At 41.2% G+C, this 24,564-nt stretch overlaps 1 protein-coding gene across 13 annotated transcripts in view; it reads left to right on the top strand.

The window, feature by feature from the left end:
• The window catches only part of LOC137600534 (nuclear factor 1 X-type-like), a 100,506-nt gene that overhangs the window by 29,640 nt on the left and 46,302 nt on the right, over positions 1 to 24,564 (top strand). For 10 of the 13 annotated variants that reach the window (XM_068322221.1, XM_068322219.1, XM_068322216.1 and 7 more), the window contains one exon: positions 2,446 to 2,977. In XM_068322221.1, coding sequence (XP_068178322.1) covers positions 2,446 to 2,977 — 532 coding nt within the window. Of the gene's footprint in view, positions 1 to 2,292; positions 2,978 to 24,564 lie in introns of those variants that run through there. The other 3 variants (XM_068322213.1, XM_068322211.1, XM_068322210.1) reach the window with 1 other exon arrangement.

Below are 24,564 nucleotides of genomic sequence, written 5' to 3'. Positions count from 1 at the left end.
GTAAGAGCGCATTTTGAAACAGGAGAGCATGCTTTTGGATGTTTTTTTTGTTTTTTTTGGAGGGGGGGTGGTGTTCAGGGATGGTAGGGTAATGGGTATTTTTTTCCCCCCTCCTCTCTTTGTTTGTGTGGTAAATCCAGGAGCAGCTGCTGGTCCCAGGGTCTAGTGGGATTTTGGGCCTGTGTTTTCTCATGCCATCCCATGCCAAGGTGGTGTAACGCGAGGAGAGAGAGAGAGAAAAGTGGAGTGCAGTTGAAGAGTGAGCTGGTTTGTTAGGATGGCTGTGACCAGGCTGGTGACGAAGGCATTGGCGGGGGGGTGGTGGTGGTCGTGGAGGGTCTTAGTAGGCGGCTGCTGTCTGGATTGGGTGCATGTAGAATTAATATCCTCTGGACTTCGTCTTTGCACTTGATTGGAACTTGTCTATTTGGCTAATGACATGCACCACACACACACACACACACACACACACACACACACACACACACACACACACACACACACACACACACACACACACACACACACACACACACACACACACACACACAGTCCCCCATCTCTCTCTCCCCCCCGCCTCCCTCCATCCGTCTCTATCTCTCTCTTTCTCTTCCACCAGTCACCAACCATCCAACCCCCCACATCTCTGCTTCTCCCTCTGCCATTTCTCTCTTCCCTCCCTTTCAGTGCTGGGAGCGTGCGTATTGGCTGGACCGTTTGAGACTGGGTGCCAAATAGGTGGGCCCTCTGCATGTTGGCACAGACTCAGTCAATGGTTAGAGAAGGAAAGTGGAGACGTAGAGAGAAAGAGAGATACAGAGTTGGAGAGAAAAGAGGGGGAAAAAGAAGCTGCACTCGGGTTTGCCAGCGGTCGTGCACACTCTTCTTACATTGATTCGCTCCTGTTGTTTTGGGGTTTTTTTTTTCCTTTTTCTTTTCGTCCGTCCGCTCCCCCCCCCTTGACCATCTCTCTCTCTCTCTCTCTATTTCCCTCTGCATCTGAGTCTTACGCAGATCCAGAAGAACTGCACCAATACCACGCATCACTTTGCCAAGCATTTTGTTGTTGTTGTTTTGTTTTTTTACCACAAGATATTTTTCTACACGTTTTTGCAAAAAAAGAAAGAAAAAAAAAAAAAAACCCAAAAAAACCCGGGGGCCTTGATGAGGTTTTTGACAGTTTAACTCTTTTTTGCTGCAGTATTTTTTTTTTTTATTCTTTTTTTTTTTTTTTTTTTGCACATCCAGCTCCTTCTTAAAATTCTTGAGAATGAGAGATTGCTAAACTTCTCTTGACTCTACTTCTGTTGTGCTCTTGAACAGCACCTCTCCTGCAGCACCTGCTACAGTACCTCCTGTGTTTCTGTGCTGGTATTACACCGTGCCCCCTCTTGGCCTTTCTCCTCTTTCTCAACTTCCCCCCTTCCCTGCTGTTCTTATCGGATAGTATCTCAAATTTTCCTTAGACTTGATTTTTTTTTTTCCTCAGTCCTTTTGTTTTCTAATATACATATCACGTCTTCAGAGCGTCTTCATTTGGACAGCCCAGTTATTGGCGCATTTTAAGTTTCTTTGCGATTGGTGGGGTCAATTTATGATGAGAGAGCAAAATGGTAACTATTTTTTTTTTATTCTGTATTCTTATTTATTGTGAAATCCTATCGATTATTATTGTTACTCATGCCCATTTTTTAATGTTTAATTTTAAGTTAAATACAGGATAATTTATTAATGTAGTCATAATGCAATGGGTTTTTTTTCAGATCCATGTTTTCTCTGTTAATAGATATAGATAGGTTTTTTAAGTATCGCTTGCTGGAATTATTGCTTTGTTTTTTTGTTATTCCTTTTGCTGTCATTTCTGTATTGGGGGAAATGCAAATAATGTTGCCAATGTTAATATTTATTCAATATTTATTTATTGAGGAAGGCACACATCTGTTTACATTATCTCTTTTAAATTCTCACAGAAGATAGTAAATTTATCTTTCTTGTCTGTGTATTGTACGTTTTGTGTTGTCGACTATTTTGTTGTGTCATTCAATCTGAAGTGTCTGTGAAGTGTTACATACAGAATGTGTAGCCTATTTCTGTCTGTCCATCCGTCTCTCTCTCTCTCTCTCTCTCTCTCTCTCTCTCTCTCTCTCTCTCTCTCTCTCTCTCTCTCTCTCTCTCTCTCTCTCTCTCTCTCTCTCTCTCTCTCTCTCTCTCTCTCTCTCTCTCTCTCTCTCTCTCTCAGTGGCTCTCTTTCATTCTTTCCCTCTGCTCACACAGAGCAGGCACTGCTCCTCCATGCTGCGTGCCGGTGCTAACTGCCTCTCTTCTCTCTTCCCATCCTCACCCCCGCTCCCCCTTTCCCCATCCTTTTCTCCTCCATTCTCCCCCTCTCTCTCTTCTCCTTCCTCCTGCTTCCCCCCCTCCTCCCTCTCCTCCACCCTCATCCAGGATGAATTTCACCCCTTCATTGAGGCCCTGCTTCCCCATGTTCGCGCCTTTGCCTACACCTGGTTCAACCTGCAGGCCCGTAAGCGCAAATACTTCAAGAAGCACGAGAAACGCATGTCCAAGGAGGAAGAGCGTGCAGTGAAGGATGAACTGCTGGGTGAAAAGCCAGAGATCAAGCAGAAATGGGCCTCACGCCTGCTGGCAAAGCTCCGTAAGGACATCCGGCCTGAGTTCCGTGAGGACTTTGTGCTCACCATCACAGGGAAAAAGCCACCCTGCTGTGTTCTCTCCAACCCGGACCAGAAGGGCAAGATCCGCCGCATCGATTGCCTGCGCCAGGCTGACAAGGTGTGGCGGTTGGACCTGGTGATGGTCATCCTGTTCAAGGGCAGCCCCCTGGAGAGCACAGACGGGGAACGGCTGGTCAAGTCACCCCAGTGCACCAACCCTGGTTTGTGCGTCCAGCCACACCACATCGGAGTGTCTGTCAAAGAATTGGACCTCTATCTGGCCTACTTCGTCCACACGCCAGGTACGTGGCCACCCGGATGCAAAACACTCGAAACGGATGCCAGCACATTAGCAGATGTACATGTGTGTGTGCATGAAAATGTATACAGACATTTACATGATCACACACCTGAGCAGAGATGTAAACATTTCTGTGTCACATAATTAAATAGGGACAGACATTAAATATATATAAAATAACCTCTAACGCAGAAAGTTCTGTAAACATGCCTAAAATATGTTTGTGAATTTAAAACGCATTCTGCTCAATAAATAACAGTCTTTCTTTTGTTTTTGTTTTTTTTTGTTTTTTAACAAAAATTTAAGTAATTTTTTTTGTCTTTTTAAATTTTTTTCTTAGAATTTGTTTCGGGTAGCAAAATGGTAGCAGTGGTAATAAAAATAATATCTGAATATATGACGAGGGGCATTCAGCCAGTGTGTTCTGGCAAGTGTGTGTCATTTTCTGTGTGGGACATTTGAGGGATTTTTAATAGCATTTCATTTGTATTTTTTTAATCGAGGGAATTTACATTTTTGTATGGCTTGTATGTGTGTGTGTGTATGCGTGTGTGTGTTGCATGTTTTTTTTTTGTGTGATGAGCGAGAGTCGCCATTTATAAGACTGTACCCGGTCTATTGAAGTGAATGTGCCATGATAAGGCCATTGTAGCCAAGGATCTTCATTTGGCCATTGCCCAGATTGTGTTTCTGCGCGTGTATGTGTGTGTGTGTGTGTGTGTGTGTGTGTGTGTGAGGGAGAGCAGAGCCACCAGTCCCCTGCTCTCAGGCCGAAGGCTGCCATCGCCTTCACCGTCTGCCTGAACACACGCACCACGCTGGATTTGGCTGTTGGAACACACACTCACAAAATGCACCCATACACATGCAAACACAGCTAAATAAAGAAACACACATTAGATAACAAAAAGGGGACAAACAACTCTGTCATCTTTGTTGCACACTTTCACACACTGAGCCATGCACGGTTTTAGTCACGACTGCATACACACACCCACACAGCACACACTCTCAGCCAAGGACCATCATAGATACAGTTTGATACAGCCAAACATTGTTGTATCCCAGCCACCATCACGGATACACACACTCACACTCGGCCAAACATTGCTGTGGTCTCCAGTGCATGTACTCTACACACACACATAGCCAACACACTGATTGTCTTGTATTTTTTCCACACATTTAAATAAAAAAGCACTGTCACAGCAGCCATTCACATTTCTACACACGAAACATATTTCACAGCCAAATCCCGCAAATACACACATTTGCTGGCTACGCCTGTGTGCAAACACACACTTGTGATCTAATATTATCTCAGCTGGACCTTTCTGGATATTACAAACTTTACCAGCTTTAAATAACTCTTCATATATGTATGTATGTGTGTGTGTTTCTGAGTGGTTACTGAAATGTTTTTTTTGTGAATATAATTTGTAATTTAATTAAAAAATTCTTACAGTAAGACACAAATTTTTTTTCCGTTAATTGATATAATATTTTCTCACAGCCTCAAAAAGTCCTGTGGCTCAAACTCGAGCTGCTGCCAAGGTTTGACTCGGGTCACAAGAGGTGTGTGGCGTGGATTATGATCAGGAGGGAGAGAAAAAAAATATGTATAGTTCTCAGATTAACTGACAAAACATGTCTTACTGTGTGTAATTGATTAAATTAAAAAAAAAAAATTTTTTACTGTGTATTAAGCATTAAACTGACACAGCACATCTGGATTTTTTTGTGGAACTTCAGTATCATTGTTTTACTAATTAATTTTATTTCTATGATTCTGTGTTAAATTATAATTTTAACATAAAATCTTATCTCAGGATATGTATTAATTTGTAAATTATATATCTTTCTGTTAAATGATTACCGAAACAGAAATAAATCTATATTTGCTAATGATATTTTAATTTATGAATTAAACATAATTATACACTGCAAACTTTCTTCAAAACGTATTTGAACGTTGAGCTGTAATACGTATGCAAAAGACAGGGTTAGATGGAGGCAATACACACACACACACATACACACACACACACACACACACACACACACACACACACACACACACACACACACACACACACACACACACACACACACTTTCCGTGAAGGTTGTCTCAATGATGAGGGTTACTAGTGACATGCTTATTTTTATTCTGTCCCGTCATACGTCTTCGACTTTGGTTTACAACAGTAAAGTACATCACATGATCACAAGGAAGGGATGCCCGGTACGTTGTCCAATCATAATGTTAACGTCATGCACGCTGTCTTATCTTATCTGTCTGACACAGTTTGCCTCGACACACACTTTGCCAACACAGAGCCCCTGGTCAGATCAAGTCCCGTCTGAAAAGACATAAAGGACACGCTATTGTTAGTAAACCTGTCAGCAGGTTACCACTTTTCGCTTTCATTCACTTTAAAGTTGTAAATGTTGTTTTTTTTGTTTCTTAGTCTGATCTAACAGACTGACATTTCTGCATTTCATCTATCCTGTCACCAAGTGGTTACATTTTTAATGTTGTTGTTTTGTGTGTGTGTGTGTGTGTTTATTTTTGCCACGTGTGTACCCCTGTGCCATGAAACAAGATGCACTAATTGTTGGTTTTTGTTCGGTCTACAATTTGCTGGTCTTCAGCATCTCTTCTGTCTTCTTTGCTGCTCTTTGATCCCATGCGTACTTTTGTTTTGTCTCCTTAAATATCGTTCTCATTGTTACTCTCACAGAGGTAAAGCCTCTGCTGATCTCTTTTGTTTATATTGTAGGATGAGAGAGAAAGAGAGAAAGATGGAGAGAGAGAGAGAAAGAGAGAGAGAGAGAGCATGTTGGAAAGGAGAAGAGGCTGCGATAGTGATTGTTCTGTTTGGCAGTGCCGGAGCTCCGTTGGTGTGGGAAGAAGAGAAAGATGTCTTGTGTTTTGTTTATGACAGAGTGGCAAAAAGCTGCCACAGGGAATCTCTGGGCTTGCCGGCGGGCTTTCTCAGGCTGTTCTGCAGCCAGCCTTTGAGATCATCTCTGTTACGGAGCATAACACACTGCGTTCTTAACGGAGCAAAGCATCCTGCCACAAAACAGAACCTTCTGTTCTGATAACCAGGCACCTCTGATACAGAGCAAGAGCACATGTCTTTGAATGCTGCACTATTGTAGGAGAACACTCACAAGGTGATGATGAGGGGGAGAACAGAGGTTGTGGTACAGTCCGTTGATTTATTTTTTTTTGTCGTTTTTAGAATGAGTGATAATAATAATAATAATAATAATAATAATAATAATAATAATAATAATAATAATAATAATAAAAAATAAAAAAAATTGACGACAAAAAACTAAATATTTGTTAAGTTCACAATGAGCTCAGGACACAGTCATATTTTGGACCATATTTTTGCTACTCTTTTTTTAAACTTGACTTTGTGGGCTGTAAGTGCGCTCATGAAAAGATTTTTTAAATGTGTTTCCAATCAGAAATGAAGCACAGGAAATTTGCAATCACTCTGAGGGAGGTGTGAAATGTACTCACCGTGCCATTTCTGCCATGGCCGTTCCACACTTTCCCACTCTGCAGAGCCAGTTCCCACCTCTGTCTTGATATAGCAATAGCAATGCTTTGGACGGCGCGGTGGGAGTAAGCCCAGAGAAACCCCAGTGCTGTGGCCGACCCCCTAGCCAACTCACTGACCGCAGGAAGAGTTCACACATAAAAACACGACTCATGTTCTGGAATTAAGATGGTAAAACAACACACATGTATGAAAAAGAAGGGGTTGGAGTAGGGGAACAAGGCTTAAACCGAAAAAGAGACACATCCTGAGAATAATGGGTAAGCCAGATGATGTCAAATGACACAACGTATTACACGTTGATGGATTCCACAGATTCCTGCTGTTCCATGCCTCAGAATTTCTTTCGTTCCTGTGAAAATAATCTCTTGTTGATTACTTCCTGAATTTCTAACCCAGCTCCCTTGACATCACGAGAGTTGAGTGGACTTGCCTGTAAATGTCTTTGTTTGTGCCTTTATGTGTGCACAGCTCAGGAATACCCTCATCAATGAAGTAAAAGCTAAGTTTTGATGAAGTGAAATCTCAACAGGGAGGCAATCCATCAGTTCGGAGAGTTTTTTTAATGTGTTTGGTGGGGACGGCAAAGAAAAGCCCTCCACATGCAGCGCCACTTTGGCATTAGTGAATTGTTCCTTAATGGCTTCCATCTAACCGGACCGGTATCTTCTTTTAGACATCTCTGTCTTTCTGTCTGGCGTTGGGGGGCTTGTCAGTGTGGCTACATATTAAATGTGAAAGGTAAGGCGGAGGGGGGAGCAGCGTCAGATTAGAAAGGCAGAAATCCGAGGGAGTCTTCTCACTCTATTCCTGGCTTCTGAAAAAAGTCTATGCATTTGGATAGCTGATGGTATCAGGCTAGCCAAAGCCCTGTTGTGTGCTCATTCACTCCAAAACAAACACACACACACACACACACACACACACACACACACACACACACACACACCTGAAAACGTCTGGTCTACCCCTGTGTTTCCTCTTCATAACATGAGGTGAACTGATTATTCCGGAAAAATCAGGAGGCCGTCATCACGACAAAATTGGGATTTTGTGCGATTTGGTTCTCTTATCCGTTATCTCTTCTCTACGAGGAAATCACTTCATTGTAACAGCAACACAAGCAGAAAATTAGAAGCGCTGAGAGATATGTACGATCTACTCCTTCTGTCAAATTAAATATTTAGCCTGTATTTTTATTTTTGTTATTTTACTTTAATGGAACATTCACCATTTTGAGTTATTGCCACTTTGTTTTGCATTAATTTTTATTTCCATTAAATGCTCAAATTTTATATTCACTTACAATAACAGTAACTGAAATAATGAGTTGAATTCAATTGTCAAAATATGTTGTATAGATTATGATTCATGACTGGCAAGAAATAAATTTGTACGTCAAAGAATGATAAAGTAATCTGGGGAGTTGATCAATTTTCAGTTTGCGAAAGGGAATGCAGGGAATGTTTACGTGGTGCTAAGATTTAATTACACATTAAAACACATCAATGGGTTTAAAATAAATGGATGTAGACTAAGTTCAGACTAAGGTAATAAAAAATGACATTCTTGAGCTGAGTGGGCCAATTTATTTTTATTTGGAAAAAAAAATTAGAGGGAGAAAGTGGAGGGTAGACAGACAGAAAGAGAGAAGAAAAATAAAGAAAACTTATTAATTATACCGTACAGCCTTTTCCAATGCTGGGTCTCTATTCAGGTTTTTGTCATGGTGGTAAGCGTGAAATGCATCTATCCACAAAAACCATATACCCACTGAAGAGGTTTTCCCGAGCTCAGAGAGGAGGAGGAGAAGGATCAGGAGAGAGACTGCAGTCAGGGGCCAATGCTCCACTATCAGGCAGGCCAGCCAGAAGAGGAGAGCCAGGGAGTATGGTTTATTTACAGGCGGCTCTCACAGCAAGGCCCTGGCATTGGCTGTTACATCTGGCTAACAATGCTAATCACCACGCGCACCCATAGCCAGGCTAGAAAAGGAGTCATAGCACTGCGATTTAAATCCAAAGCAAAAGCGCACTTTTAATTCTTTTTTTTTTCCCCTCTAAGATTTATTTGACCAATAAGAAGTGGGTTTTTACTATTTTTATTTTTATTTTTGCTAATAAAATTTCAGAAATATTGATTTAGAAAAGAAAAAAAAAAATCAAACCTATTCCATTTGATTTTGTGCTTTCAGATTTCAAGAATAAAGAAATGATCATTATGCGGGCGAATTTAACGGTGACGTTCACAAAGTGAGAGGAGTTGTGTCTGTGACTGTTTTTGGCACAAAGCTATAACTCTGCATGGAAGAAGCCAAATTTTCATACAGTCTCTGCCAACCTCCACCCTCTGATCCACGCTTTCTTGTCTCTTCTTTTTTTTTTTTCTTTTGCTTGTTTCCCTTTGCTTTTATACCTCTTTAGGGTTCAAATGAATTCCCTCCCCCTGGCCTCATTAGTGCCATGGACTTCTGTTTGCAGTGACGGAAAAAATGTAAAATAACTTTGAAAGTGCAAACATTTTAGCACTCAATAGGACCATTATCCTTGTTATTCATGAAAGCAGACCATTATTTGGTTGTGAGCTTTGACTGTGAGGTGTTTTTCGATTCTTTAGCGATTTATTTTATTGAGTAACTGTTTTGCCAACAGAGATTTGGTTTGATATGCTCAAATCTATTAGTTATGTTATGTTTTGTTTTATGATGTTTCTAAAATGAAACACACACAGTTGTTAGTTGTTGTTTTTTTTGGTATTTCCTTTCCTTTCCATAGCAATTCAGTCTGATCAGCTATTTCGTCAGGTTAAATAGAGATTTTATGTTGTGTAATTGAACAGGCCTGGGCTGTTTCACCACCGGCTACTCGCTCTCCTTGAGAGACAACCTTCATGAAGGCATCTTCTGGCGTTTGTTACGCCATGAGAAGAAGAGCAGTTTATAGAAGATAGAAAGTGGGGTGGGGTGGGGGGTGGGGGGGGTGAATGAGCGAGGTAGCTGAGAAGCACAACCGAATGCAAAGAATCAAATTTGGCATGCGTCTGTGTAAGCGAGTAAGCTTCAAATCAGTTTGGACACAGATCTAGGACACTAGACAGGGAGAAGAAAGCAGGATGAAACGGGATAGGGAACAACATGGGATTGACGGGGGAGGGGGGGCGGCTGGGACAGTGTGTATGTATGTTAAGGAGACGGATGGTGCCGTTAAGTAGATGAGATGGAGGAGGTTTGTGGGTGAGGTAGAGGGGGTGAGAATGGGGTTGGGGGTGTTAGAGTGTCTTTCAATGACGACTTGAGAAACAGGCGGGTAAATAAATGGAGTGGCAGTAAACAGGGCTCGGCGCCTCATCAAAAGACTCCATTCATCTGTGAACAGGAGAGTCTCTCTTTTCTCTAAGGAGACAGAGAAAGGAACCTGCTGAAACTGACGAGAGGACAGCGCTTGTTTAGATAACAGGATGAGTTCTGAGTGGAATGGTTCTGCTATGTGAGGGTTCGTTCACATTTATGGGACCTTGGAGGGGGGTGCTGAGAATGTGGGATATGGACATGTCGGTGAAGGTGGGGGGCAGCTTCTTCGAAATCAAAAGTGTGGGTTCAGGGAAGGATTGTGTTTTTAGGGTTTACTGGTTATGTGTTTTGTGTCTAAGGGGGTAAATGGGTTGTTTTGGTTTGATTCTCATGTGTATGTGCTCACGCGCATGAGAGCGTGTCAGAATGCATATGTACGTATACTCAAACCAGTGACGTGCGGTGAGGTTCATGGCTGGTGAGGCACTGACTTCATCGTAATCAGATTTACAAACATACGAACCTACAGTGTAGCTTATTCCCCATTTAATTAGCAATAGTGAGTGGGTTATGTTTAAAGTCTCAGAGCAGAATTATTACATATACAAACTGTAACACACAAATAAACACATTTGATTCAAAAACATTATTTTGTTATCTACATGTTTGTTTATATGTTAAGTTTACTTATAAATGAAGTCCTTCTGAACAAAAGCATCGAAAATTTTTTACGTTGAGTTATGTAATCCTCCATTTTTAAAGTTAGGTAAGGCGAGCGGAAAACAAATGAATGACTGCACTTGACTTGCTGACTAAAGATTGTAGCTTGCTGTCACTTATTCTGGAGTTCCAAGAAGAATCCCCGGGATCACCAGCGCCCCCTACCATGAGGCAGAAGAACTGCGTGCCTCACTTCATGCCTCTTTCCAGCTGTTTTAGGATCGCCCAACTCAAGAAAGACGTTACGCACATACAGTTGTTGACAAAAAAACAAACACTTTACATTATATACATTAGCTAAACTATGGAAATTTAGTTCGTAGAGCAAACGTGTTTGAACATTTTAATAGCGACAGAAAGAGAGATAGCGTTACGGTCTCACTGTATAGCAGCCCAGCACTGCTAGTCGAGTCATTGTGCAATCCATGGTGAGGCTCGGCTGGCTGGTGCCTCACCGCAGGTCTCTTCTCAGTATTTCATCGGTAAATGTTTGAAAAGCACCAGCTTTTTTGACAAGAGTTTGGAAGGAGCAGAGTAGTGGGGTCTTATGGATCCCATGGTGATCCATCCACTGTAAGGTGCATTACTGGGCTTCAGCTATACAGAAATTCAATCCCATAATAATAAGGGCACACTGTAAGCCAAGGTAGACAGGTACACACTACCTAAAGTGCTTTTGCAAATTTCTATCAAGCAAACTTCTGAATTAAGAGGGAGAAAAATTTGTGAATGTAGAGATCAGGGATAAATTGCCTCCAACCTCACAGTAATTCTTTCTGAAAGTTTCAAAAGCTATAATTTCGCTTATGTTCATCTGTGCAATACTTAAGTGTGAATGTTGACAGGTCGTTTTAACTTGCTTAAGAGCACATCTTGGGATGGTCATGGCCTTGTCGAATTACATGTGAGATGTATCATCTTTCACTTTAACTCAACTGATCAAGTAGTAGAAAACATACATTAATCATGTTGTTCACATTACCAAGGGACTCATTAAAAAGCTCTTCATCTAAGTTATCAGCATCATCCAACCGTCTCAACATCTCCGTAGCAGCTCCTTTGTCTTTTTAAATTTTCAGCTGGGTCATTTCAATGTCTGTCCTTTAAAATATTTATCAAAACATTTCTATTTTATGGATTATAGTTATGGTTTTGAAGTATTAAATTCGTTGAAACCACAGGATTGATGTTTAGGTTACCATAGCACTCATGAACCTCCCTTTCCTTCTCGTTCTCCTCTATCTTGTCATTCCCAAGTCCCCCTCCTTAGCCTACCTCCTGTTCCTCTCACGTTTGTTGGACCCAAATTTGGCTGGCACCATGGCAACCAAGGCTCCAAGGGAATCTTGCCTGGGTAAAATCCAAGGTGCCTGCAGGGTGGCACTGGTTTGCAGTGTCTATGCCAAAGGGTTGTCACAGCGGCAGGTTGCTACGACAAGGCTAGCCTAGATCTGACCGGCTACAAATGTGTTGTGAGCATTAACTTACTAACCCCTGTGAATAAAGTACTAACCTGACCTGCCATATTTGGTGTCGTTAGCCAGTGCTACAAGCCTCAGCGACTACAGCATGGGGGAAACCAAGGGAAGCTTTCAACACTACGCATATTGATGTGGCATGGTTTGGTGCCCAGTTCTGCCTCCCACATCAGAGAATGAAAGAAGGAGCATAGAGACGTATGCATGGAAATGCGTTCTCAATTTATAATAAATAATTATATAAGGCTTTTTGAACAATGCTTTTCTTCTCTAATGTGTAAATATGCAGCTGCATTGCATTTGGTTCTGCATATCTTGCCAAAATGTATATATTTTAATGGCTGATTATGATATTTACTGAATTATTCATATGTAGAGGTAATGTGGTTGGACGATGGATGCTGGGGAAAAAATCAGTGTGAATGATTGGTGAAGTTCATAAATGGTGGATTATTGATTTATTGGTACATGTGGGTCTCCTTGTGAATGAGTTCCTTCTTGTGTCAAAGTGCATGTAAGAATGCAGTTTATGATCATTTGGTTTACAGTGTTTAATTTCAAACAAAGCAAGGTCTTCTAATGAAAATGCCAATATGATCCATGTTGTCTGTAGTTGATGAAAATTGTGAATACTTTGTAAGGAGGGAATTTATATCTGGTCATACAGTTTTCATAAAGCAATCGTCAGTATTCATAAGATCATTGTCTATTCACAATAAGTTTGTGATTTTACAGAAGACAGGTTCATATTAAAAAGAAACCTTTGACATGGCTTCATAGATTTTTCAATTATTTCGTTTATTCACAACTTTGGATGCAGTTGTCTCTCTGATAGTTTTTCCAACCAGCCTTTGTTTTGCTTTCTTTCTCTGGGGACAAAGTTTGGTTTTTCTTGGTGAGTTCAGCATGTGGCAGAGAAACAGTGGATTCGCCATGCGAGGAGTGTAATGAGATATGGAGTGTGATCCATGACGGTGCTGGCAGGAGTGTGTATGGTTTACACGCTCAGCATTGCCAGTTTGTGTAAAAAAGCCAGGGGTAGAAAGTTGAACAGAGGAAGACAAGTTTGAGACTTTGTAAGCAGGAGATGGAATATTATCAGGTTTCTCTATTTTTTACTACTCCTCCCTCTCTGAGTTCCTCCTGACCTGAAATTGGGAGTGAGATTGAGGAGTTAAATGAACCAATGAGCACGTTTTCCTGCAAATTTTGTATTTCCAATGATTCTATCTTTTTCTATTTCCCTCTCTTTCATCTTCTTTGTTAACCGTTGTCTGTTCCTCTTGTTCAGCTTCTCTTTTAAGCTTATTGTTACGTTTCCATCTCGCAATCTTCTTCTTTTGCTGTCACCATTTTTAGAGAGTGGTGGTGAATCAATGTGATACTTCATCTTTAAAGCAACATTTACAGTAATTTGATCTTAATTTGTAGTAGAATGGAAAAATGTAAAGATACTCTTGCTCTCTCCTTGGTTTCATATGATTAAGGTTTTACTTTTGGCCTTTTTCTGACTTACGTTTAAAACGTGGAACATTTTACTATGCCTCCACCAAAGGAGGCATATTGTATGTACTGTATACAATGTACATATTGCACATGCGTGTATCTGTAAATCCATACTTTGTGAGAAACAGAAGGACAAATATCAGAATTGAATTTCTCATCATTTGCGAGAAGTTTCTGCATTTTGTATATTTTTTTTCTGTCTTTAGTCTTGGAGGACTTTCATGTCAGTTTTTTTTTTTATGAAGAGGTTAAGATGTATACTAATCAGCAGATTTTTTTTTCTTTTAGCAATGCGAGCATTTGTGTCCAAATTTTAAATTTAGATTTTAGAGTTTCTTCATCGCTCATTGTTCTCAGTTCAGTTTTTATTGCATTTACTGAGGTCCAGAAACTGTTTTACTCCACTTGGCATATATAAGTCTTGATCACTGGCATTTTTATGTTGAATCCTGTGGCATAGAGTAATTCTTTGCACTCACTCCCTCTTTGTGGTTCAAACTACCTCATCACCACAGGATGACTTTTGCACATGTACATTAACACGTTCAGCTTGAGCCCTGAATAATAAAGAGCATGATTTTTATTTCTGATATGATACGTGGGTGCTGTTTGTAGTTGGTGTGTTTGCTAAACTTGCTGTGTGTACCTCCCACTGTGTGCCAATCATGAAACAGAACAGAACTGGTATTGGTTTGTTTGCCCTTGATACTTTTTTATATCTTTTGCACATTTCCACACACCCTGAAACCCCATCCTGCACCTTGGCAGGACAACAGAGGCCTCAGATAATATGTCTCTCTATGTACAGTGATTATTATATGAAAGAAACAGTATTTTTACAGTGGATACATTATTGCTTTCTGAAGATAAATAGTTTCACAGGTACTAATGGGATGCTACTTCCTAGCTTAGCACCAACTGCTTCACTTCAAAATCTCCTAGTCGTGTGCCAAGCAAAAGTCACTCTGCAAAATCCTTGCACCATGCTAACAAGTCCCAATCCAGGCTGATCCTTATTAATACAGAGGGTCACGATCAGCCTAAAAGATAGAGCAAAGCTGCTATTGCTCTGTTAATGCAGTGTCAACCCAATGACAGAAAATAACACACAGTACTACATGAACATGTGGCTGATTTCTGACTGTATGTAACACATGTGTGGCTGTTGTTGATTAAGAGTTGTTGTTGTAATTGCAGGGCTCAAATTGCCAGGTGGTGGATGTTTCCCGCTAATCCCCTATCTAATTTCGAGGTCCAGGGGTGAAGCTCTTAATCCAAAACACACACACATGCGCTCACTCAGAGTCTTCCAAACAATCAAATGAACATACCTCCCCGCCCTCCGTGGACACATATGTGCATCCACATAAACTTAGTATTCAGTGTTATTTTTGTGCACATAGATTTTCTAAATTCATGGGTCAACTATTCACATTTTGCTAAGTTTACACTACTTTATTTAACATGTAGTATGGGCACCTTGCAGCCAGCGAACAGTTAATTTTGTCATGCCTTACCCCACACATGTATTCATGTGTGTATCTTGACCAAACATCATTTTGCTGAATAGTTTTAACTGATGATGCACACTAGCTGTCCCCATCTGTGACACCGTACCTCACCATTTCATGAAAAAAAAAAACCAACAACCCCAGACTCCTTATCTTCCTTTCTCTTGTCTTTATCATTTTTATTACCTCAGCGGTTTACAGGATTGTTGCTGTTCACTCAGGGCCACACGAGTCAAGGTACACTTGAGATAGAGGAACATGTCACAATGATAGGCAGACAGGAGGGTTGACTGACTGCTCCACCCTTTACCTCAGTTCACCCCTGCTCGCTCTGCTCCACTGTATGTAGGTCAGCCACAGCGCTTAACTTGATTGCAGTGGATCACGATATTATGAAATAGGAAGGACTTTAGCTGGTGTGTTTTTGCTTTTTTTTTATTTCTCAGCAAACTTCCTCTTCATTGTGAAGTTTTACTTGACTTGATCACAACTGTTTCAACCTCTAAAACCTGTTGGTAGCTTCCTTCTTTGTTCTATATTTAGAACATAAAGGCTCGGTGACAATTCCCATCCACTCTATCATCTGCTGCTGTCGTTATTTCTATTCTCTTTGTCTTTGTCTGAGCCTTCTGTCTTCATTGGCAGGTGTGGCATCCTGGTGTGTTTGTAGTAGTTTACACCCCGAAGTAATGGGGGGGGGGGGCAGGAGGGAGAGGGAGAGAGAAGAAACTGTCTTGCCACAGGCGTAAGGTCATGTCAGGTGAAATGTCTCTGGGCGTGTGGGCATGGCTTGGAAGCGGAGAGGGAGGGGTCAGAGGAGGTGTCTGTTGACACACAACAAGGCAAATAGAAAGTTTGTTTTAGAGGGTTAGATCACGATGAAAACATGTTTATATTCTTTAATGCATGAAAAGTCCAGCAGCAGGAATGAAAGACTTATGAAGGAATGAGGGCGGGAGACGGGACGGGACGGGGAAGGGTGGGGGGGTGACTCTGGTGTTTGACTGTAGTTGCAGAAAGGAGGCCCTAATAAAGGAAAACTATGTATCTGAGCGATGCATTCAGCGGCTGGAACAGTGTGTGAATTTTCAGTGACAGAAGCGACATTTGGCCTCTAACACAGAGAAAGTTGCCCCTTCAGAGGAACTCTGTCAGAAAAATGAGGGAAATGTTGAGGAAAAACTTTAAGAGGGAATTAGAATGGGGCGGGGAGGGGGGGGGGGGTTGAAGGGTGACAGATGATTTCCAAAGTTCCAAAATGAAAAATGGGTGGAGTGAATGATAGAGAGGAAGGGAGGGAATGAGAGAAACAGAGAGAGAACTTGGGAGGAAAGAAGGAGAGAGAAAGAGAGAGAGAGAAAGAGAGAGAGAGAGAGAGAGAGAGAGAGAGAGAAAGAGAGAGAGAGAGAGAGAGAGAGAGAGAGAGAGAGCTTCTTTGCAGGGCGGGTTTCCTGAGGTCACAGTAGTGAATATCACAGAGGAATGTGGAATGCTGAAATGCTGCCAAGGCAAACACACCGGTTGGGACGCCGCCGCCCCCGGTGGCCATCAAGGGCTGCTTTTTAGATGCACAATGACACACAAACATGCAGTCATATATATGCATCAGCGTATGAAACGGATTGTCACACAGACATCCCAATGCACAGTGATATGGGATATATATATATATATATATATATATATATATATATATATATATATATATATATATATATATATGTATATATATATGTATATATATATATATATGTATATATGCATGCAAAGCTGACGAACACACGTACTCGTAGGAACAGCTGTACTGTCAGCACCTGCAGCAGTAGTAATTTTTTGTAACTCTAGATGACTGTGGTGATCCCAAACTAAGTTTAGATGTCTTTGAACTGCATCGCTCAGAAGCCACGATTTCTTGACTTGGTTGTTCTTCAGTGATAATTATTCAGAAAAGTTTTCATTTTTGTGTGTGTGTATGTGTGTGTGTGTGTGTGTGTGTGTGTGTGTGTGTGTGTGTGTGTGTGTGTGTGTGTGGATAAAGAAAATTATAATACAGTGCGCCCTCGTTCTTTGCGGTTCAGGAACCACACACGATTGATGAATTCTGCAATGCAGCAATAAACTATTTTTATCTTATTATTTCTGGTAATCTAAACGTTTATGACCCTCCCCATACTGATATTAAACCACCTCCTATCTATATTACCTTTTCCCACACTCTTATCGACTGTTTAAAGCACTTTTGTGTCTCACGTAAATCCGAGACTCACGGAACCCATCGCACTTCCGGATGCCGTCAGCCAATAGAATGCGCGTATGATATCATGTGACTACCTACCAAAAATCCGCGATGAGGTGAAGTCGCGAACGAGGGCGCACTGTATACCATGACAGCATAGCGGAAATATGGGTAGCTTTAAATTATTGAAGCTGTCACATACACACACACACACACACACGCACACACACACACGCACACACACGCACACACACACACACACGCAGTCATAGACAATATGACATGATTAGACATGCACTTCGATAGTTACTCACAGACTGATTGACTCATTTATTGCAGATTGGACAAACGTAAAACACACGCACGCATATACTGATCCAGTGAGTCAGACAGTATGCACACACACACACACACACACACACACACACGGAATGAATGTTTGATCTTTTGTCAACAACTTATATTGCCTTCGCCATCAGCTAAAAATAAATGCAGGAAATATGTAGAGAAGATCACCTTTGAATCATCTCACTTATAAATGACTAAAAAATAGGGAAGATTCCAAAATAGTTAACCATTCCTTCCATTCTTAGTCAAATTAGAATGTGAATATGTGCAAGTAAATGACTGAATAGTAGTCCTGCAATCAGAGAGGTTCATCGGTGCCACTGAGTGACATGTACAGGAAGCAAAGATAGCAGACAGGAAAGTGTCTTGAAAGTATATTCTTGAATTTGCTCGCTCCATGTCGATTTAGACAACACAAATGACTGTGCGTGAGTGGTTGCTGTCCTAGATGTTGTAACTCTATAGACTATAATGTGTATCCCACTGCGTTTATCTGCATGTGTGTGTGTGTGTGTGTGTGTTTGTGTGTGTATGTGTGTGTGTGCATCAGAATTTTTGACTCTGCCTCTTTTTTCCGCTCATACACCACTTCCTTCTGTCTCGGGACACACCGGATCGCAAGTCATGACACCTGAGCCACTCTGTAGCTCTTGCATGTGGTTTGCTGATATGGATACACACACACACACGCACACACACACACACACACACACACACACGCACACACCACACAAACATAACTCATACTTACGACCCTATACCTCCTTTTGCTCTCTCCAAAATGGTTAACAGCTCAAGACAAAGACAAGTCCAGGAATACTGGAAATATGGGTGTTTTTTTAATGATTTTTTTTATGACAACTAAGAACAAAAAAATGGTGATGAGTCAGTCGTAAATGCGGTGACTCTTTCCTACCGGAATCTATGTGTCCAATTGATGCTATCTGTCATTTTCTAAAAGTACTTCTGCGTGGATTGGTCTGTTGATGTTCACACTGAATTTCAATACGCTCATTAAATTTGTATGCACACATATGCAGTTGTTTATGCAGTGGCTCACACATGGACAGTAAAACCATAATACAACTGTATGTTTTTCATTCTGCCCACACCCTGTCATCTCGCTGCTCGTCCTCTGTCCCTCTTCTATTTGCCTCGCTCCCTCACAGCTGATTTGTTGGGAGAACCAGACCTGGAGTCAAAAGTGCAAATGTGCGACTTGGCTGATGAGTCACTGAGAGGCAGCTTGCCCCCACTGTTAGTAAATATGTGGTTACTCTGATTGAATGCAGTTTCAGTTCCCAACAACTTTCATTTCTTCTTTTTGTGTGTGTGTGTGTGTGTGTGTGTGTGTGCATGTGTGTGTGTGTGCGTGTGTGTGTTTGCAAGCATGGCCACAGCTGGAACAGGCAGAGACACATGGCACTGATGCAGAATGCCAGAGGTTTTTCTGCAAAAGCTGAATATGAGGGACCTGCTCGGAGTTTATGAAAGTTTTGTTGTGAAAATTGATCACGGTGAGACAACCTCGGCGGGCAATTATTGTGGGTTTTTTTAATCGATCTTTTAGTCGTACTGATCATGTTTTCAGCACCATCTTTTATCAATTCTCTGGCAGCAAAAATACAATTAATGAAAGGTCACAGGACTGTGAGGAACTTGTGTGAGGAAGCTGATGTCATATATGAGCTTAATGTCATGTATGATCATTGAACAACAAGACAACGTCAGAGCTGCTTAAAATCAAGAACTGCTGAAGTACCTTTTAATAATTATGTTGCTTTAAATGGACAGACATATTGGTTATAGGATCTCTGATATTTTTATAGAAAAATAAGCTCAAATGTTTTTAATAGCATAATGCAAGTCATTCAAGGATAAACTGGCATTTTGTTAAATGGTGCATGCTAAAAGTATGAGGGCACGTCACCGCTGAAGCCAAGTTTAGAAAAAACCCTGGCTACTGTGCAAAATTACACATATAAAACAGTAACACATAATAGAACTGACACACACACACACACACACACACACACACACACACACACACACACACACACACACACACAACACACTCACGCTCAAAGATTTTTACATCCCTCCATAATTACAGGCTGAGGTCCCAGTCTAAGGGCTGTGGTTTGGCTGGCCTTCCACTGTCTCCATTAAGACACTAAACAATGTATGTCACTCAGCACTTGGACGGCTTGGAGGTGGCAGCAGGGGGCCATAAATTTAACCACTGACTTTCCCCCTCTGCATCTCTCTCTCTCTCTCTCTAGGACTCTCTCTTGGCGGGTCTGGCATTACTTTTGTCATCACAACTCTGTCCATTTTTTTTTTTTTTGTCTTTAATGTTTATTTGCATAAATACGCATTCAGAAAACCTGGACTAAATCAAGTAATTGTAATTATTACTTTAGGATTTTTTCTTATAGTTTTTTTCAGTGTTGAATAATTACAAAAAACATTCTGTAAGTAAACAAGTGAAGATTTTCTCCAGAATTGATCATCATGTGTTGTCCTCAGGTGACAAATCCTAAATCATTTTTCTCACAGCAGCTCGATTTTGATTTCTGAAATTTGGCATCTCGAATTTTGACAATTTTAGCATAATTAATTAAGTCTTGTTGAGATGAATTTGGTTGTGACTTATTACAATTATCATATAAGTCTCCCAAGTCCGAAGACATTTTTATGCTGTGTAAATCAGTGTATTGAATTCAACAAAGACAATAAGCACACATACATCCATCGGGTCTTTTCAGCACATCACCTATTTTACCATATGACCAATATTTCCCCACTTTAATCCACTTAATGAACAAACAAACTCCTAAAGCCATCCCAGGTCAGGGTTCGGCTAAGGACCTCAGAGGGTTAGATGTTTTGAATTCATGAACTCTCATGACTCCAGTAAATTGGCTTCAGGTGATTAGAATGTCACCTGTGGCTCCATCTGCACTGATCATTACACTCCATCCTCTCTCGGCCTAATTCCAATCTGATTTGATTTACCTTGGTTGACTCTTGCCTCTTCCGAATATTTAGTCGAGGCAAAATCAGGTCTGATAGCAGTAAAAAATTTGATCCTCCATCACCCTAGAATAATGTGTGTGTGTGTGTGTGTGTGTGTGTGTGTGTGTGTGTGTGTGTGTGTGTGTGTGTGTGTGTGTGTGTGTGTGTGTGTGTGTGTGTGTGTGTGTGTGTGTGTGTGTGTGTGACAGCCATCAGCTTTGAACTCTTTGGCCTTGTCTGGTGTTGATAATGGCTGATTAATCGACTGGTGACTGTATCAGAGCTCTCCTGAGTTTTAAAGCAGCTTACCCTTTGCGGTGCAGAAACAGAGCACCCTGGGATTTTGTGTGTGTGTGTGTGTGTGTGTGTGTGTGTGTGTGTGTGTGTGTGTGTGTGTGTGTGTGTGTGTGTGTGTGTGTGTGTGTGTGTGTGTGTGTGTGTGTGTGTGTGTGTGTGTGTGTGTTGTATGTTGCATATGTATGGATGCATTTGTGAAAATGCAAAAAAAAAAGTCTTTTTAGGGCACATAATATAATTTCTGACATACGTTTGAAAAGTAAAATAGACAGAAAAAAGTTAGCAGGAACTAAGGAAAACACACGCAGCTGTGCAGACACACTTAAATAAGCATACACTCACACACAACAGCCGTGACAGCAAACACAATTTAAATCCACTGGTGGATTACAAATCCACTTATACTGGGTCAACTCAACTATGTCAGCTGTGCATCCCACAATGATCCCGCTGCCCTTTCTCATTGCTTCATGCTCCACATTCGAAATAAACAACGTGAGCATTAGGGATGAGCAAGTACACCACTATCTGTATCTGTATCTGTTCAACCATCTAAATTATCTGTATCCCTACACGGGCGGGACTTAAACTGTAAGTGAGTGTGGTTTAACAGGAAATGTAACATGTAACAGCTAACAGTTAAAATATTTATACAGCATATAAATTACTAATTTGAACTGAAGTGAGAAAATGTCAAACAAAGATCAAGCTATGCCAGCTGGGATAGGCTCCAGCTCCCCGCGACCCGCGCAAGCGGATAAAACGGTCAGGAAAATGAATGAATGAATGAACAAGCACGAATTACTTGATCACCCAACTGCTGACATCAAACAATTATTTTCCAGCATGCTTAAAATTACTTACGTACATCTGAATGATAAAGAACCACTATAAAATCACGTTTTCCTCTTATTTTTTAGACAGTTGTATATTTTACTATAGCTGTTTAATGATGTCATCTGGTTTGCTTTTTCAGCTATAAGTGGAGAATTAGTTTAGCCTGCAGCCCCTCTGACTGTTTGTATCTCATGGCATTTAATTTTCTGAGCATCTTTTGATATGAACATCATGCTGCATTTAGTGGCAAAGCCACTAAATGGCTTTGCCATTCAAATTCTAGCACAAAGGTAGGTTTCAAAACCACTTGTAACACATATCTTAACACCCAGTTCTCTCAACTTTGAAGGACGCCAGTTTTTCCAGGCGTTTGGGTAAGAGAGGTTTACCGTTTTCAGCTTATTCTGTGTTGGTTGATGGGAGAGCTGGAACCTACCTGAGTCTGGGCCTGAGACAAGTGAGACAAGTCACCAGATTGTTGCAGGGCTACACAGAGAACAACCTTTCTCTTTCACACAGGCTGCTAGAGAGGGCCAGAGAGAAGCCACACAGATGTGAAGCCAGGACCTTCTTCCTGCGAGACAGCTGTGCGTTCCTATCCAAAGATGCACAGCTGTCTTTTAAAATATTTCTATCAAAAGGGAGGTTTTTAAATTATACTTTCCTTCTATACTTAAAAGTATTTGATGATTTCAATATGTTTTCATTCATCAATACAGCAACTATTCCTAATAATACTGAAATACCACTATACTGTAATACCACAGCGTTTCAGACAGTTATCATTCCATTAAAAACTCATCCCATTGCAACCCTAATTCTATGGTATTACAGCCCAAAAGAGACAAGAAGCAAAGTGCAAAAATAACTGCTTTTGTGCCTTCTAGTGTGTGGCTGAGCGAATGAGTAATGACACATACGATATTGACTTTAATCACATCTGTTTTTGTGATTTCATCTTTCTCCATTCCCTCCGGACCTCCCCTTGTTCTTGGAATGGACCGCATTGTGGTCTGCCAAAAATGATCGTTTATTTGCTGCTATTTACTTAAATCTGTCAAAGAGGCACTGTTGGAGCACATGCTGTTATGGTTCCCTTTTCTGCTCTGTGTGTATGCCTGTTTTGTGTGTCTGCAAAGTATGCAAGGACATGCCAATATGCGTAACATTCTATACCATTTTTCAGTTGTTTGTGAGAGTCAGATATATTCAGGAATCCCTCGACAGTGGATTCACACTATCTTTTACACACACATGGACACACAGGCAGAGCCAATCGGCTAGAGAGTGTGAGACGCCTCCATATCTTCCTTTGAGTAGAAACCTGGCAGAGGCACTGGGTTCATCTCGACATCTCTCTGTGTGAGACCAGGGGCTTGTGAAAAAATACACTCCTCAAAATATAGCACACATACACAGCACCTTGGAGAAGTGAAGAAGTTTCTGACAGTGGTATCAGGGGGGATTTGTGTGGTTTGGATCTTTGCCTTTGTTAGATGAGTGATGCCATTTTTCCTCCTGCTTTATGAAAGTCGAGGGAAGGGTGGGTGGGGAGTGATCTGTGAGAGCATGCAAGGTGATGTCAGGATGCCAAGGTAGATGTCAGCTCACACCTTCCCTCCCTTTTCTTCATCTTATGTGCTCTTTTTCATTCTCCATCTATGTCTCTCTTCATCATTCCACCAAACACTTCTCTTTCTCATCTTTTTTCTCTCTCATTTGGGTCTGGAGGCATCATAGGGCACTTATAGCTAGAACTGCATCTGAAACCATGCAAGGCTACATCAACTATTAATCAAACAACTGTCTGCCAAATACCCCATCATTCATGCCCTCCCGTGCACATACACATGAACAAACATCCACATATGCACTCATACACACTTCACCTGGCAGAGCAAAGCAATCCCTTTTCTCACAGAAGCCAGACATTTAAAAAGAAGTCAAACAAAAAGTGTCTTTCTGAATAAAAGTTAAGGCGGTCATCATAACTCCTGTAATCAGTGATGGCAAAAATGATAAACACGTGTCAAACCTGTCTTTCTTTCATGACTGCAAAATATGTTGAACCCCTTTTGTAATCGTCAATGTGAGGATACTTTTTTTTCCCAACACACTCAGTTTCAAGTTTCAAGTTTATTTATTCTTAAATAGCCCAGATTCACAGAAATATCTCAAAGGGTTTTACAATCTGCACATGGACGATATCCCTCTGACCTTTTGTGCACTGCGAGCAGTACGATCCTCACATCGGATAAGGAACAACTCCCCCCAAAACCCTTTAACAGGGGAAAAAAATGGATGGGAGAAACCCCAGGAAGACTACAGAGGAGGGACCCCTCTTCCAGGAGCGGACAGACGAAGCAATAGATATCGCATGTACAGATTAACAACACAATAATAATTAAAGAAATAACAGTAACAATAACAAATGTATGGCAAAAGCACGCTGGTAAGTCACCACCAGCCGATGAAGCAGACAGAGGTCATTGCTGAGGGCAGACCACATAAATGCCTATGTCGTTGTTCTTAAGCAAAGTACAGTTTATTGATTACCCCTGCCCAAATCCAAACCATAGCTGAACCAAATGAAATGGAACCAGACTCCTTTAGTGGACGGTGATGCAGGTTCATTGTGTAACTTTTGATACCACCAGCCAAAGAAGCGGACAGAGGTCACCGATAGCCGATGATCCGCCACACAAAGGCCTGAGAGAGAGAACAGGAGAGGGAGGGAGAGAGGTAGAGAGAGATAAAGCAAGGGACCAA

Source organism: Antennarius striatus, chromosome 8 (genome assembly GCF_040054535.1).
Source record: "Antennarius striatus isolate MH-2024 chromosome 8, ASM4005453v1, whole genome shotgun sequence".
NCBI classification, from domain to species: domain Eukaryota; kingdom Metazoa; phylum Chordata; class Actinopteri; order Lophiiformes; family Antennariidae; genus Antennarius; species Antennarius striatus.
This window is presented reverse-complemented; position numbering and strand designations above follow the sequence as displayed.